This window comes from Helianthus annuus, chromosome 8, assembly GCF_002127325.2.
Source record: "Helianthus annuus cultivar XRQ/B chromosome 8, HanXRQr2.0-SUNRISE, whole genome shotgun sequence".
In the NCBI taxonomy this organism is placed as follows: domain Eukaryota; kingdom Viridiplantae; phylum Streptophyta; class Magnoliopsida; order Asterales; family Asteraceae; genus Helianthus; species Helianthus annuus.
In genome coordinates, this window is record NC_035440.2 from 105,269,637 (window position 1) to 105,282,088 (window position 12,452).

The window sequence follows — 12,452 nt, forward strand, 5'->3', positions numbered from 1 at the left end:
CTCCCATTTCCGTATACCCATCATATCTCCCAACCTGGGAGCCACATTTGAAACCACCAAACTTAATAAAACCCTCACCATCGGCTTGAGGTTGTCTCGCTTCAGTGCCACCCCTTTCTCCAACAAAAACAATTCTGAGTACATCACATTTTCACCCACAATCTTCTTTGGATATCTGAAGTAATCATCTTCTTTGATATAAGTGTAGAAACTATCCGCCTTAGAATCAAATTTTGCAATCTGACTCAATGAAGCCAAAGACATGGTTGCCGGCTTCCCGTTAACCTTTCCCGTCAGTGTGACGGTTCTCGGCGGATCATTCCCGTCATTCTTCGTCAGCGTACTCAACCATTCCGTAACACTTCGAAGATAAACTTTTCCACTCTCATTACCCCGAAACTCCAACACTTCTTCCCAACCAAGTTCAGTAAATTTTTCATACAATCCCAACGCCCTAAGATCGGGTCTATGGATGCGCTTCTCGAAGCAAGTATTTGATCTAATAGAGTGCGTATCACCCATCTTTTCATAGAAGAGTTCCGCCTGATACGCGGCTTATTGCTTATACAGAGGACCATCTCTCCATGTAGGACAGTAGGGAACATCACCGTGTCCCCGTGGAGCTTGAACAAAATCATCCATAGCGGTTTCCCGCATCTCAACTCCGGTAACTCTTCTCGCCCTCTTCGACCCAACCGCTAAATCCTCCTGTGGTGCGGTTTCTTTTTCTTTGCCCCGACGTGATTTGACCATCTACAATCACACAAAAACAAACAAAACAACTCAAGTTAGTTCGAATCAGCTGAAACTAATACCCTAGAACAAGTGTGTAATCTATGAACCTCCCCACACTTGTTCTAAACCATGGCTCAACTTGTTACTAGTTGAATCATTACCCAAGATATTCCCCAAAATTCACAACTTCAAATAAAATTCAGAATATGGTTCATTAACTAGCTTTAAAACAGATTCAAAGACATTCCCCTAAGCCATAACATCAATCCAACCCCTCATGTAACATTTTTTCCCATTTTAATTCATTAACCAAGATAAAATCACAATTTCATGAATCATTACATGTCTATTCAACCATTAAATGACTAAGCAAACAAGAGCAAAGCATGAATATAGCAAAACTACCTTGACTTCATCAAATCAGAGAAAAATTGTAGGAAAAATCATACCTTTTTAGCTTAGAAGGGCTAGAGAACACTTAAATAGCTTGCTTATGAAGTTTGAGCAAAAAGCCCCAAATTTGAATTTTAGGGTTCTTCGAGCTCGATCTGATTTGTGTGAATCTGGGCGTTTTCGGTGAAAATCGAGGATAGGGTTTTGTTCCTCTCGAAAAAATAGCCAAGTTAGGCTCTTGAATCGCTTGATTTGGTGGAGAAACGAAAAATCTAGGAAGCTTGGTGGCTATGGAGGTTATGAAGAACTTGAAGAAGATGGATAATAGATGATAAGTTTGGGGAACTTGTGGTGAAAACAAACGGTGAAACCTGATCTATATTGGTTGGGTTTGGGTTTTAATTGTTTAGATATTGAATTTAATAGAAATTCGGGTCGGATCCACCTAAACCCGATCCACACGTCTCCTTGTTACACCGACTGTAGGCTACGGTCAGTAGACCTTAGCTTACGGTTTCAATTCTCTGTTACACATATAAGGGAGACCGTAACCTATGGTTCCAAACCGTAGGCTACGGTTTAGAAATGCTGTGTTTACCGAAGTCCCCAACCGTAGGCTACGGTTGGGACCCGTAGCTGCGACTGGGATGAAGATGATTGAGCTCGTTTTACCAGCATTTGGGTGGATACTATGGTGGACCACTGGGTCCATCATATCAGTGAGCACTCTCTGACTTGTTCAGGTCCATGTGTTCTCTCCCTTTATGAACAATTAACTGTCTTTTTATTTTTGTTTCATGTTTTGTGTTTGGTGGTGTTCAAACTCTAGTTGTCATGTTATGGGATGTGTTCGTTTGGTTTGTTTGTGATGAGTTAGCCGCTCATTTAGGATAGTTGGTTTGTTTTCCCGGGCTTATATTTTAAAAGCACCATACATTGGGGACAATGTATCCCAAGTGTGGGGATGGGGGAGCCCGGGAAGGGATTTGTGGATAAAGATTGAAGAGATTGAAATGTGACTGAAATCGATGAAATTTGGTAAAAAATGAAGATTTTGAAAATTTTAAAATTTTTATCGCCTTAAAACAAGCTAATTGGATACGAAAACCTAAAGTTTCAATCACTAATAGGCTTCTTACCGATAGTAGACTAGATTAGTCCCTTGTCATGGTTGTCCCTTTAAGTTTCATGAGAGTAGATTTGACAAGTGTTTTATAAGAAATGAGTTGAAAAGAGATGTCTATCTAGGGGTAACATGTTTTAATTACATATGCTACATGTCGTCAACCTTTTTACCTTTTCTTGGTGAGATCTTAAGCCTGTAGACGGATAGGATACATTATATGATGAATTCATTTGTTGAGTGCAGGCTACGTGTTATTCTGTGTAAGAACTTGTGTGATTCGATGCATGCTGAGACTGCGGGTTTGACATGTGCACATAGATGATAAAGGCATTAGGATTTTCCTGTTACACCCTTTTGTGTTTGTGTTTCTTTCTTGTTATTCATCAATTTCCCTTAGTAGCCCTGTTGAGCCTAACTACCTTTCGTTTGTTCGCCCATTGTCTATTGTGAAAAACCGACCGTGATGATATTGCTAAGAAAAAGAAAGAATTTGAAAAAAAAAAAAAGAAAAGAAAAAAAAAGAAAAAGAAAGAGAAGAATAGAAAAATATGCGAAAGAAAGAAGAGAACAAAAATAGAAGTATTGTGAATATTGTCTATGTTCTTGGGTAGAAACCAACCCAAAAGTATAAGTTGTGTTTGAATAAAGTTATCACGGTTTGGTTATTGTTTGTTAGCCAATTAGAAAAGAAAAAGAACCTAAAAATATTTTCCTACCTTTACCCTAAGCCCAAAACCCGAAAGTCCTTTTGATATGTGCCATGTTAGATGATACAGTGGAGGTGTGATTGTCATACAAGCTTATGATTGTAGGATTTCATGTTTGCTTTTTGAGTGTTTTATATACTAGCACATTACACGCTAGTCCAGATATTAACCCGAGAGGAGAGTACATTGTGAGGGGTGTGTAGCATGTGTCTAATTGTAAACATGTTAGTTTTAGATAGATAAGTCTTAAGTTTTTGAAATTGCATCATTTACTTGTCAGACTGTCAATCTCGATTGTGTCAGTCTATGGGATGGGTATGACTTGGGACTGAACGGGTTGAACCGGTTAGGGAGTTTAGAGGTGTTGTTGCAATGGTGATTAGTTCTAGTTGGTTTGCTTGAGGACAAGCAAAGGCACGTGTGGGAATGTGATGGAGAGGGTGAAACCCGAGCTTTAGAGTGTTTAAATATGATGTTTTAGGTATATTTGATGTGTTTACTTGCGTAGAATGAAGTAACTATGAGAGTTTGGTGATTTTCAGGTTAAACATGTAATTTGGTGCATTTCCGATGGTTAAAAGATGAAGTTGTGAGCATAGGATGGGATATTGCAGCTCGAGGATGGATGTAAAAGCTTGCTCGAGTGATATGAAGGCTCACGAGTGAAAGGAATGTGAATGAGCAAAGTTCAGGGGCTAATTTGGTATTTTCAGAAGTTGTGTGAAGCCTAGATATGCAAGAAATAAGAAGATTAAAAGTTAAGGGGCCATTCGGTACTTATTTGAAAGTTATGTTATGCTCATATATGAGAGGAGATTGAAGAAACAAAGTTGAGGGGTCCTTTTGTCAATTGTTGAAAGTTACTCATGAAGAAGAAAAGAGGAACATATATTCGATCATAGCTTACGAGTGTCAACTCGTAGCTTACGAGTTTGTGATGTTTGAAAAGAAATTGGACAGAACTTTTGAATCGTAAGCTACATGTTTCAAACTGTAGCTTACGAGTTGACTATATGCAGCAAAGAAGCAACCATTAGCATGCGACCGTAGCCTACGGTCCATAAACCGTAAGCTACGGTTTGGTGTTAATGTGTAAACAGACTTAGAGTTTATAAGTCGTAAGCTACGGTTCCTCACTCGTAGCTTACGACCCGGGGAAGTCAACACACGCGAAAAAGGCCTCCAAAGTGTATATTAGGGTTTTTAAAAGAGAGGAATCATTATCTATCATTCGATCATCGATCAAGGCACTCGAAGACTCAAGATTCAAGGTTTCTTTCATCCCAATCCATCAAGATTCTTCATCCAATCATCGAATCAACCATGAACTCTTCGTCAATTCAAGCTTTTGAAGATTCTTTGTGCGAGATGAGCGGCTAAACTTTTGTGGTTTCCTCCGGATGGAGGGTTTTTGTAAGTTAACTGATATTATGTGTTGATATAATCGTTTTAACTTGGTGATCTAAGCATTCGATGCTTATCACCATTGATTTGATTTCTTGGTTGTAAACAGTTACGTTTATTTAAACCTTAATTTCTAAGCATTCAGTTCCCGAGAGTTCTAGTAATTGGGATATATTTGACACGGGGTTAGGGTTTGTAAATTGTAATTGATAATCATTCGATAACCTCCCGTTATGTATTGACCGGAGTACTTAGTCGTTAGTTATCACAATTAATTAGTCAAAATTAACACCTATGTCTATGTAGGTAACGATTAAACACATAGTTGAAGTTAACTGCAAAACCTGAAATCTGGAAGAAACATCTTCTCTCCTATTGATTTAAAACTCAATTTTTATTCGCTAACATAGACAATTCTCCTAAACAATCAAACCATCAATTGAATTTTACTTTTTAGCATTAGTTAATTAATACTTAGCATCATAACACTTTCCACAATCCTCCTCTGGTTCGATATCCGACTTATTCTATCTACATAGTTTAGTTGGTTTTTGCATGTCCATAACGACAGACATCATCAAGCTGCCCCCCTTTCTAGCCCATTTGGGCATACATCATTAGAAAATGCACTATATATCAAGTTGGCCCCCTTTCTAACCCATAGGGTACGCCAACCCCTTTCTAGCCCGTTGGGCATACGATTTTTTCAGTCAGTGTATGGTATACTGCGATCTGCACAAAACTGTGTAACCCCTTTGATCATTCTTTCAAAACCAAACCTAATCTTGTTTGCAGAAATGTACATCGTTTGTGTAACACTTTATCCATCATTATCATGTATAATCACGAAACAACCTAATGTCACGTTTTGTCTCATAAAATATAGTTTAGCAAGTCTTCCCCTCGAGGTTCAGTAATCTCGTATTATCCTTATTATGTCCTTTGAGCTTCGTCACATAAAATTGGCATCTATTATAAGGAAGAAAACGGGCAGATGTGAGGGAGGTGTTTACGGCGACGATGGTGGAGGTGGTGGTTAGCACATGAGACGGAGAAAGGGGCGGTTAGGGTCCGAGGAAAGAGATGGAGAGAGGCGTATTAAATATATGTATTTTGGTTTTTTGTAATAAAAAGGGGGAGAGATGAGTATAACATAGATTGAACTGTAGAGGTGGTGATGTGACACTAAGATGACAGTAAAAGATGAGAGTTGTGTATGACACATGCTAATATCAATTTGATGTCAACCATTTCTATGAGACTCATAGTCTCATTATCTAGTGTTCTTAACTTCTCTAAGGTTCAAGAATTCAATTGAACTTAAAATCTCCATTCCATATAACACGTGTATTAGTACATTTAATTCCACATTTGCACACATTATATATAAGACAAAAAATATATAATATTCAGAATTAATGCTTGTGGATAATCAGAATAACTGTAATACAAAATTACAGATTACAATGGAAGAACAAATGAATTCCAAATCTAAACTCAAGCTATAAACAATCTAAGGCGATTTGCTCACAAATTATATGCATTAGTAACACGTTGAGTTACGATAAGACAAAATCGGTAATTGAAAGTTGTTCAATTAGGTTTGTGAAACTTGACTTACATAGTCATGATGAAATGACCAACGTATCATCTGACACGACATCTTCTTTAGCGGTAGTTTGCTGCATCAACAACTTTCGTCTTTATCGGTTTAATACTCGATCAACTCAATCTTCATCATCCGTTGTCATCTATAGCAATTACTTTGGTTTTTTAATCAGGTCCAAAGATTATACAACTAACACAACGTATCCAACAATGCCACCTCACGTCGCGCACCCTATCGTACTCTTTTTTCATGTGAGCTACATGAAAGAGCAACGTTTTCATTTTACGAGTAGTTGATACCCACAAGCGACCAAATCATGTTTTCACCCGACAGATTCTTCACTCACCAACATATCTTTCTTCGAAATTTACTCTTTCTACGACTCATGATGAGTTTCTTTATCATTTCAAGACATTCTTTCAAGGACTCAAATGAGTTTCTTTGTCATTTCTAGACAATAGCATGTCACTATCAGCCTCATCGGTTTCACTCGTAAGGAATTATGTTGTCTTCGAGTGAGCACATAGCTACCACAACACCGTATTGTCGGAACAAACTATAAACAACGAACCTTAAATAAAGACAGAAAAAGAGACTATAACAAGTTCAAGATCTTCTGGAATAAATAATTGTTAATATAGTTGGTTGCACATAATGAAGCTCAAAAACGTAACGACCCCATGTATCTCCCTATCGTTTCACCGACAATTGTTACAAAAAAATTCTTGTTATGAACATTTTTGTCAAACCGCAGAAACCAAAACAAATGCTCTAAAGTTCCAAATGAGAAACATTGGAAAAACAAAACGTTACGATGATAGGCCCGGCCATGTCACCAAGCAAACACCCTGTAAAACAATGCGACGACGTCAAAAATCACGAATACAAGAGTGTGTTTGGATGCGTATTTTGAAAGTGAACATCAGAATCCGATAATCAGATGTTTTAAGTGTTTTGATGGGCTTATTAGATGATAAGATGTTAAGTGGTTCGCGAATTCTAAATAATTTAAGACTAATATATAAATTTACAAAAAAAATGAATTTTTTTGTGAAAAAATACAGCCTGTAAAAAGGGAAAAAACCTCTAAAACGGTACACAACCCGAACATTTAAAACTGATTATTGTAACTCAATGTTGAATCAGTTTCAAAACACGAATCCAAACACGCCTACAGAACAAGATTATCAAACGAGTGGTGACGCGCTTACCAATCGATTGACCAGATGACGGGCGGAAAAGGGTTGCACCGATCCCGGCTCCAATGGATGCAAAAACTAGTGACGCACCACACCTAACCGTGGCACCACACACCTTTTTGCCAAGAACTTTGACTCGTTCGGATTGGTCAAAGTCAACATCAGCATCTTCCCCTTTGTTAGATTTTAAGATATCACGAACAAAACGGTAACACTCAATCCCAACTTGAACAAGCCATGATGCGGCAACTCCTAAAAAGTGACCTGCTCGGATAAATAAATTTTCTTTAGCGTTTATCGTGACTAATGGCTATACGAACTCATCTTTTTTTGGCCGTTTCGCCTTGAAGCGCACGCCTCAACCGTTTTTTAAAACCATGCTCATACCGACTGAACAAAAAAAAACTAAAAATTGAAGCCAGTACCGTTTGGAAACTACATAAAGTTTTTAACTACAAAACACTAATGATACTATCTACATTAAAATAAGAGTAAAATGCCATTTTCGTCCCTGAGGATTGGCTTGTTTTGCGACTTTTGTCCAAAGGTTTGTTTTTCTGCATCTGGATCCAAAAGGTTTGTAATCTTGCCATTTTCATCTGGCTCGTTAACTCCATCCATTTTTCTCCGTTAAGTCAAGGGTATTTCTGTCTTTTTTGTTAACCTAAAGGGCAATTCGGTCTTTATCAAGAGTATTCGGTCTTTTTACGTAAAGTGAAAACAACCGAATTGCTCTTTAAGTGAGCAAAAAAAAAAAATAAAAAAACAGAAATACCGTTGACTTAACGGGGAAAATGGATGGAGTTAACGAGCCGGATGAAAATGGTAAGATTTCAAACCTTTTGGATCCAGATGCGGAAAAACAAACCTTTGGACAAAAGTCGCAAAACTGGCCAAACCTCAGGGACGAAAATGACATTTTACTCTTAAAATAAAGTAAAAATGTAAAATTTAATTTTCTTTTTTAAGTATTATTTACAAACATTTATCAAAACGTTGATATATTATAAAGAGTATATTCAGATAAACATAATCTTAAGAAAATACACAATGTTCAAAGCCTGAAACCGGTGAAAGCTCGGGTGCATAACTGACCTCTAAATGTTGTTCTGCTGACACAAAAAAAGTATGTGTAAATCGGCATTCCTCTATTAGCTTTGCGCATGGCAGACTTTGGGACATCTGGCATAAACAATATACAAAAAATGGTTATTAAATATATATCATGTTGAACCGCCATGCAGCAGTAAAGGGATAGTATGTAGTATGTACCTTTAAGAAGCTTCCACGCAGCACGCTGTGAAAAATGGTGAACCGCAAGCCGTTCCAGAACACGTCTAGTAGTAACAACACTTGTCTGAAATAAAAAAAAAGTTTATCAAACTAAAGTTTAAAAGATAATCACATAGTCTGAAATGAACATGAAGAAATGACTTAGAAAAACAATAGAGGAGTAAAATGCCATTTTTGTCCCTGAGGTTTGGTCAGTTTTGCGACTTTCATCTAAAGGTTTGTTTTTCCGCATCTGGATCCAAAAGGTTTGAAATCTTGTCATTTTCATCTGGCTCGTTAACTCCATCCATTTTTCTCCGTTAAGTCAGGGGTATTTTCGTCTTTTTACATATATTATTTTTTAGTTAGTAAGGGTATTTTAAATGTTTGTACATAAAGTGAAAAAGACTGAATTGTCCTTAAAGTTTACTAAAAAAGACGGAAATACCCCCGACTAAACGGAGAAAATTGGATACAGTTAACGAGCCAGATGAAAATGGCAAGATTTCAAACCTTTTGGATCCAAATGCGGAAAAACAAACCTTTGGACAAAAGCCGCAAAACTAGCCAAACCTCAGGGACGAAAATGGCATTTTACTCAACAATAAAGTTTCAAGATTTAACATGTACAAATTCATACTTACTTCACGAAGAATTTGCTTTACGGATTTCTTCAAGGGTACAACTAAATCCACATGATGCTCATCGGAAGAATCGGGTAAGAAATCATCATCGTCATCTTCAACTTTAGGTACCAAAACTGGCAAATAAAACAGTAAGAACGACCTCAACGATGTCAATGCAAAGGATCTCGGCTGGAAAGCTGAGAACAATGGCTTTAGCTCGATGGAATATTGTTTTGTGGTGTAGTCGAAGGTGTCATGCCTCAAGATTGTTTCGGCTGTGGTTCTTAAACTAGTAAGGTAATCTTCGGTCGAAAGAGATGGAGTAACACCAGCATCACAATAAGCAAATTGTTTCCCGCTAAAACTGTTTCATTGGCATAATGCAACATTAAAAATTTACAAAATATAAAAATCAGGATAGTAATTATAACAGTTACAAAATGAAATTCAATCAATCCCTAAATAAGCAATACACATATAAGGGGCGCTCAATATACAACCAACCGTATACATTTTACTTTAATGTGATATATAATGCAATTATGTAACCATTTGCTCTCTTTCTAAGTTTCTAGCTCCGTTATATCTCTGAAACACTCTACTTAAAAATGGTTCGTATTGAACGCACCCCTATACATGTAGGCTTGGTTTTAAAAAGCGCGCCTCAGGCGCGCTTAAGCGCGAGGCGCAACAACGCGCACACCCTAAGGTTTTTTCGCTCAGCGCCTAGAGTAATTACAAGAAGCCCCAAAAAGGCACGCTTTTTTGGAGTTTTTCTAGGCTCTTTTGGCCGGAGGCACGCGCCTCTTGTACCCAAGGAGTTTTTATGCATCTAATTGTTGTACCTTGGGTTTTTTGGCTTGTAAATGCAGCTAAAATCATACAAAAATCTTACTTATAGGTATATCTTGGGTAGGGAAAGCTAAAAACCTATGGGATGTATAAAAAGTGCCTCGGGTATGAAAGCCCGACTCTTTTGCGCTTTGCGCCTCGCACCTCGGTTTTAGAACTCGTTGCTTTTGTGCGCCTCTCGTTTTTAATATGGTGTCTAGGATTGCTTATTTAACCAACTTATCTGTTTATTGCAATTTTCTAAGGCAGATAGGCTATTATGAGTGTTTGGATGAAGAAATTGACGCATGCTTACTTTATAATAAGCAGTTTGAAATTTCTTATTTGGAGGAAAGATTCAGCCAGTAGTATCTAGGTTTCCCACTAAAGTTACCCAAAGTTTTTTTCCTCTGAAGTCACTAAACTTTCATTAGTTGTTCCAATCAGGTGAAATTTTTATAATTATTAATTACCACATAAGTCAACTTGAAAAATTAGAACTTGACTTGATTTTGAATGTGGCCATTTTTTCGCTATACATATCTATTCACAAGGAAACAGCCAAAGACCTTGGTTTAAAAAAGCGAGTTTGAAGCGTGAAGTGCCTGAAGCATTAGGAAAAACGCTTTCTTGCCCTGAAGCGTTATTTTCCGTGAAGTGTTTCGAGGCGACGCTTTAAGCATGAAGTGCTGGGCGTGTGAAGCGACGCTTCAGGCCCAATCAAGTTAGTTTTGGGTTCTATTGGGGCCTAGTATTCTAAATCAGCTCCAATAGGGTCTCATAAAGGACCCAACAACGTCAGATTTGGGTTCTTTACCCTAAAAAAAGAACATACTTGATTATGATGATTATTGATTAAAAACTTTTTTTATGTTTATGTTAAAACTTTTAAGTGTGTTTCGACTTGAATGTATGTTTTAACTATGTTTTCATTTGTTTAATTGTGTTTTATAATCATGTTTTTGTGTTTATTATTGATTAACAAGTAGGATATGTCAAATTGATGTGTAGTTGTATACAAGTATTTCTAATATTTTTTTTTTTATTTTGAACGCCTCGCATACGTGAAGCTCTCGCTTCGTGCTTCTCGCCTCGCTTAAAGCCTTTGGAACCAAAATGCTTCGGAGCGCCTCGCGCTATTTTAAACCAAGCCAAAGACTAATGATTGTGGATCCGATGTCGCATTCAGTAAAGATTTATGATACATGTATCAGGTGTACTCGATGTGTCCAAGGTTATACTACAGTTGTATTAAAAATGATACCTTGGGACGAATGCAAAGCCGAACAGCGGATTTCTTCCAAAAAAATCCTTTATTTTGTTCTTAAGAAAAAAACCGGTCCATTACACTAAAGAATAGATCTTTAACCTATTAAAGTTAAAACCTAGGTTTATGATAGTTTTAAAAAATAAATACTTTTGTCACAACATCGTACCAAACATATATAATTCTCGTGATAAGCAATAAAGCAGCTCAATTTATTTCCGTCCCATAAATTCTATTTTCTACATGTTACATAATTGAAACATATATGAATCTTACTTACTCTTTAGTGATTATACTTCTTCTTTTCTAACTTAACTTACATTTAACAATTATGAATCTTACTTCCTATTTACTACGAAGGGCTTGCGACGCTGCTTGTTGCCCGTTTTTATTGTAATTTGTTGTTTTGGTTGGAATTACATAAAACTTTCTAAGGGTATTTCAACTTAAATTTGAAAAAATATATCACTAAATAGTAACTAGGATACATCCATGTTCCATTATTATTAACTTAATTAATAATTTAACATTATTATTAAGCCACTTTACAGAAAAAAGAAGAAACCCTTGAACTTGATAACTATTTATGAAACCGGTTAACAATAACAAAAATCAAGACCGTATAAGAGTGTGTACCCGAATGAAACAAAAGGAGAACCGGCGGCGAGATAACCGGCGGCGGATGAGGAGGCGGTGGCGAGTGCGGCCGAGTATAGACCGGTGGAATGCAGGTTTTGACCGTTGAGTCTAGGGTTTTTCCGCAATAGATCCATAAACAAAGCGATTCCGGCCATTGATGAATGAAACAGGATTGAGGATGATCAGAAGTTGTTGAAATCAATGGAATCTGATGTTGCTGTTGAAACGATTGAATTGTGAAGTTGTTGAAATCAATGGAATCAAAAGTGGAAGTGGAGGAGGATCGTCTAGTTGTAGATGAAGATTTGATACTATATTTAAGAGCTTTAAATAAATAAAACAATATTATATAAAGTTACTTTAAAAAAAAAAAAAAAAAAAAAAAAAAAAAACAAAAAAAAAAACAAAAACTTAAAAGTTAGTTTTTGTTAAAAAAAACTTATATAAAGTTAGTTAGATAGGGGGATTTTTTTTTCTTTTTTTTTTCATAATGGTGTTAATGGAAAAAGTATTTACTAAAATAGTGTTGTTAGAGAAATATTTATCAAAATGTTGTTTTTAAAGTTCTTTTTTCTAATTCCAAACCTCATTGGACGAATCTATTCATTAAATAACTAATGATTTAATCATGGTATTATATCTCT

General features: G+C 36.6%; 1 protein-coding gene across 1 annotated transcript; it reads right to left on the reverse strand.

Annotated features, from left to right (window-relative positions):
• Positions 1-6,567: 6,567 nt before the first annotated feature.
• Positions 6,568-12,123, reverse strand: LOC110868379. The gene is made up of 6 exons (XM_022117528.2): positions 11,806-12,123; positions 9,090-9,435; positions 8,446-8,530; positions 8,269-8,355; positions 7,186-7,437; positions 6,568-6,822 (listed from the first exon to the last, which is right to left on the reverse strand). The coding sequence occupies exons 1-6, from the start codon at positions 11,961-11,963 to the stop codon at positions 6,746-6,748; spliced, it is 1,005 nt and encodes a 334-aa protein (XP_021973220.1). The 5' UTR covers positions 11,964-12,123; the 3' UTR covers positions 6,568-6,745.
• Between the last annotated feature and the right edge of the window lie 329 nt (positions 12,124-12,452).

Coding starts and splice junctions, on each gene's coding strand:
- LOC110868379 (XM_022117528.2), bottom strand. CDS start 11,963: ATGGCCGGAATCGCTTTGTTTATGGATCTATTGCGGAAAAACCCTAGA. Junction 9,436..11,805: donor TCTCCTTTTGTTTCATTCGG/GTACACACTCTT, acceptor CCAATGAAACAG/TTTTAGCGGGAAACAATTTG. Junction 8,356..8,445: donor TGCGTGGAAGCTTCTTAAAG/GTACATACTACA, acceptor TGTTTATGCCAG/ATGTCCCAAAGTCTGCCATG.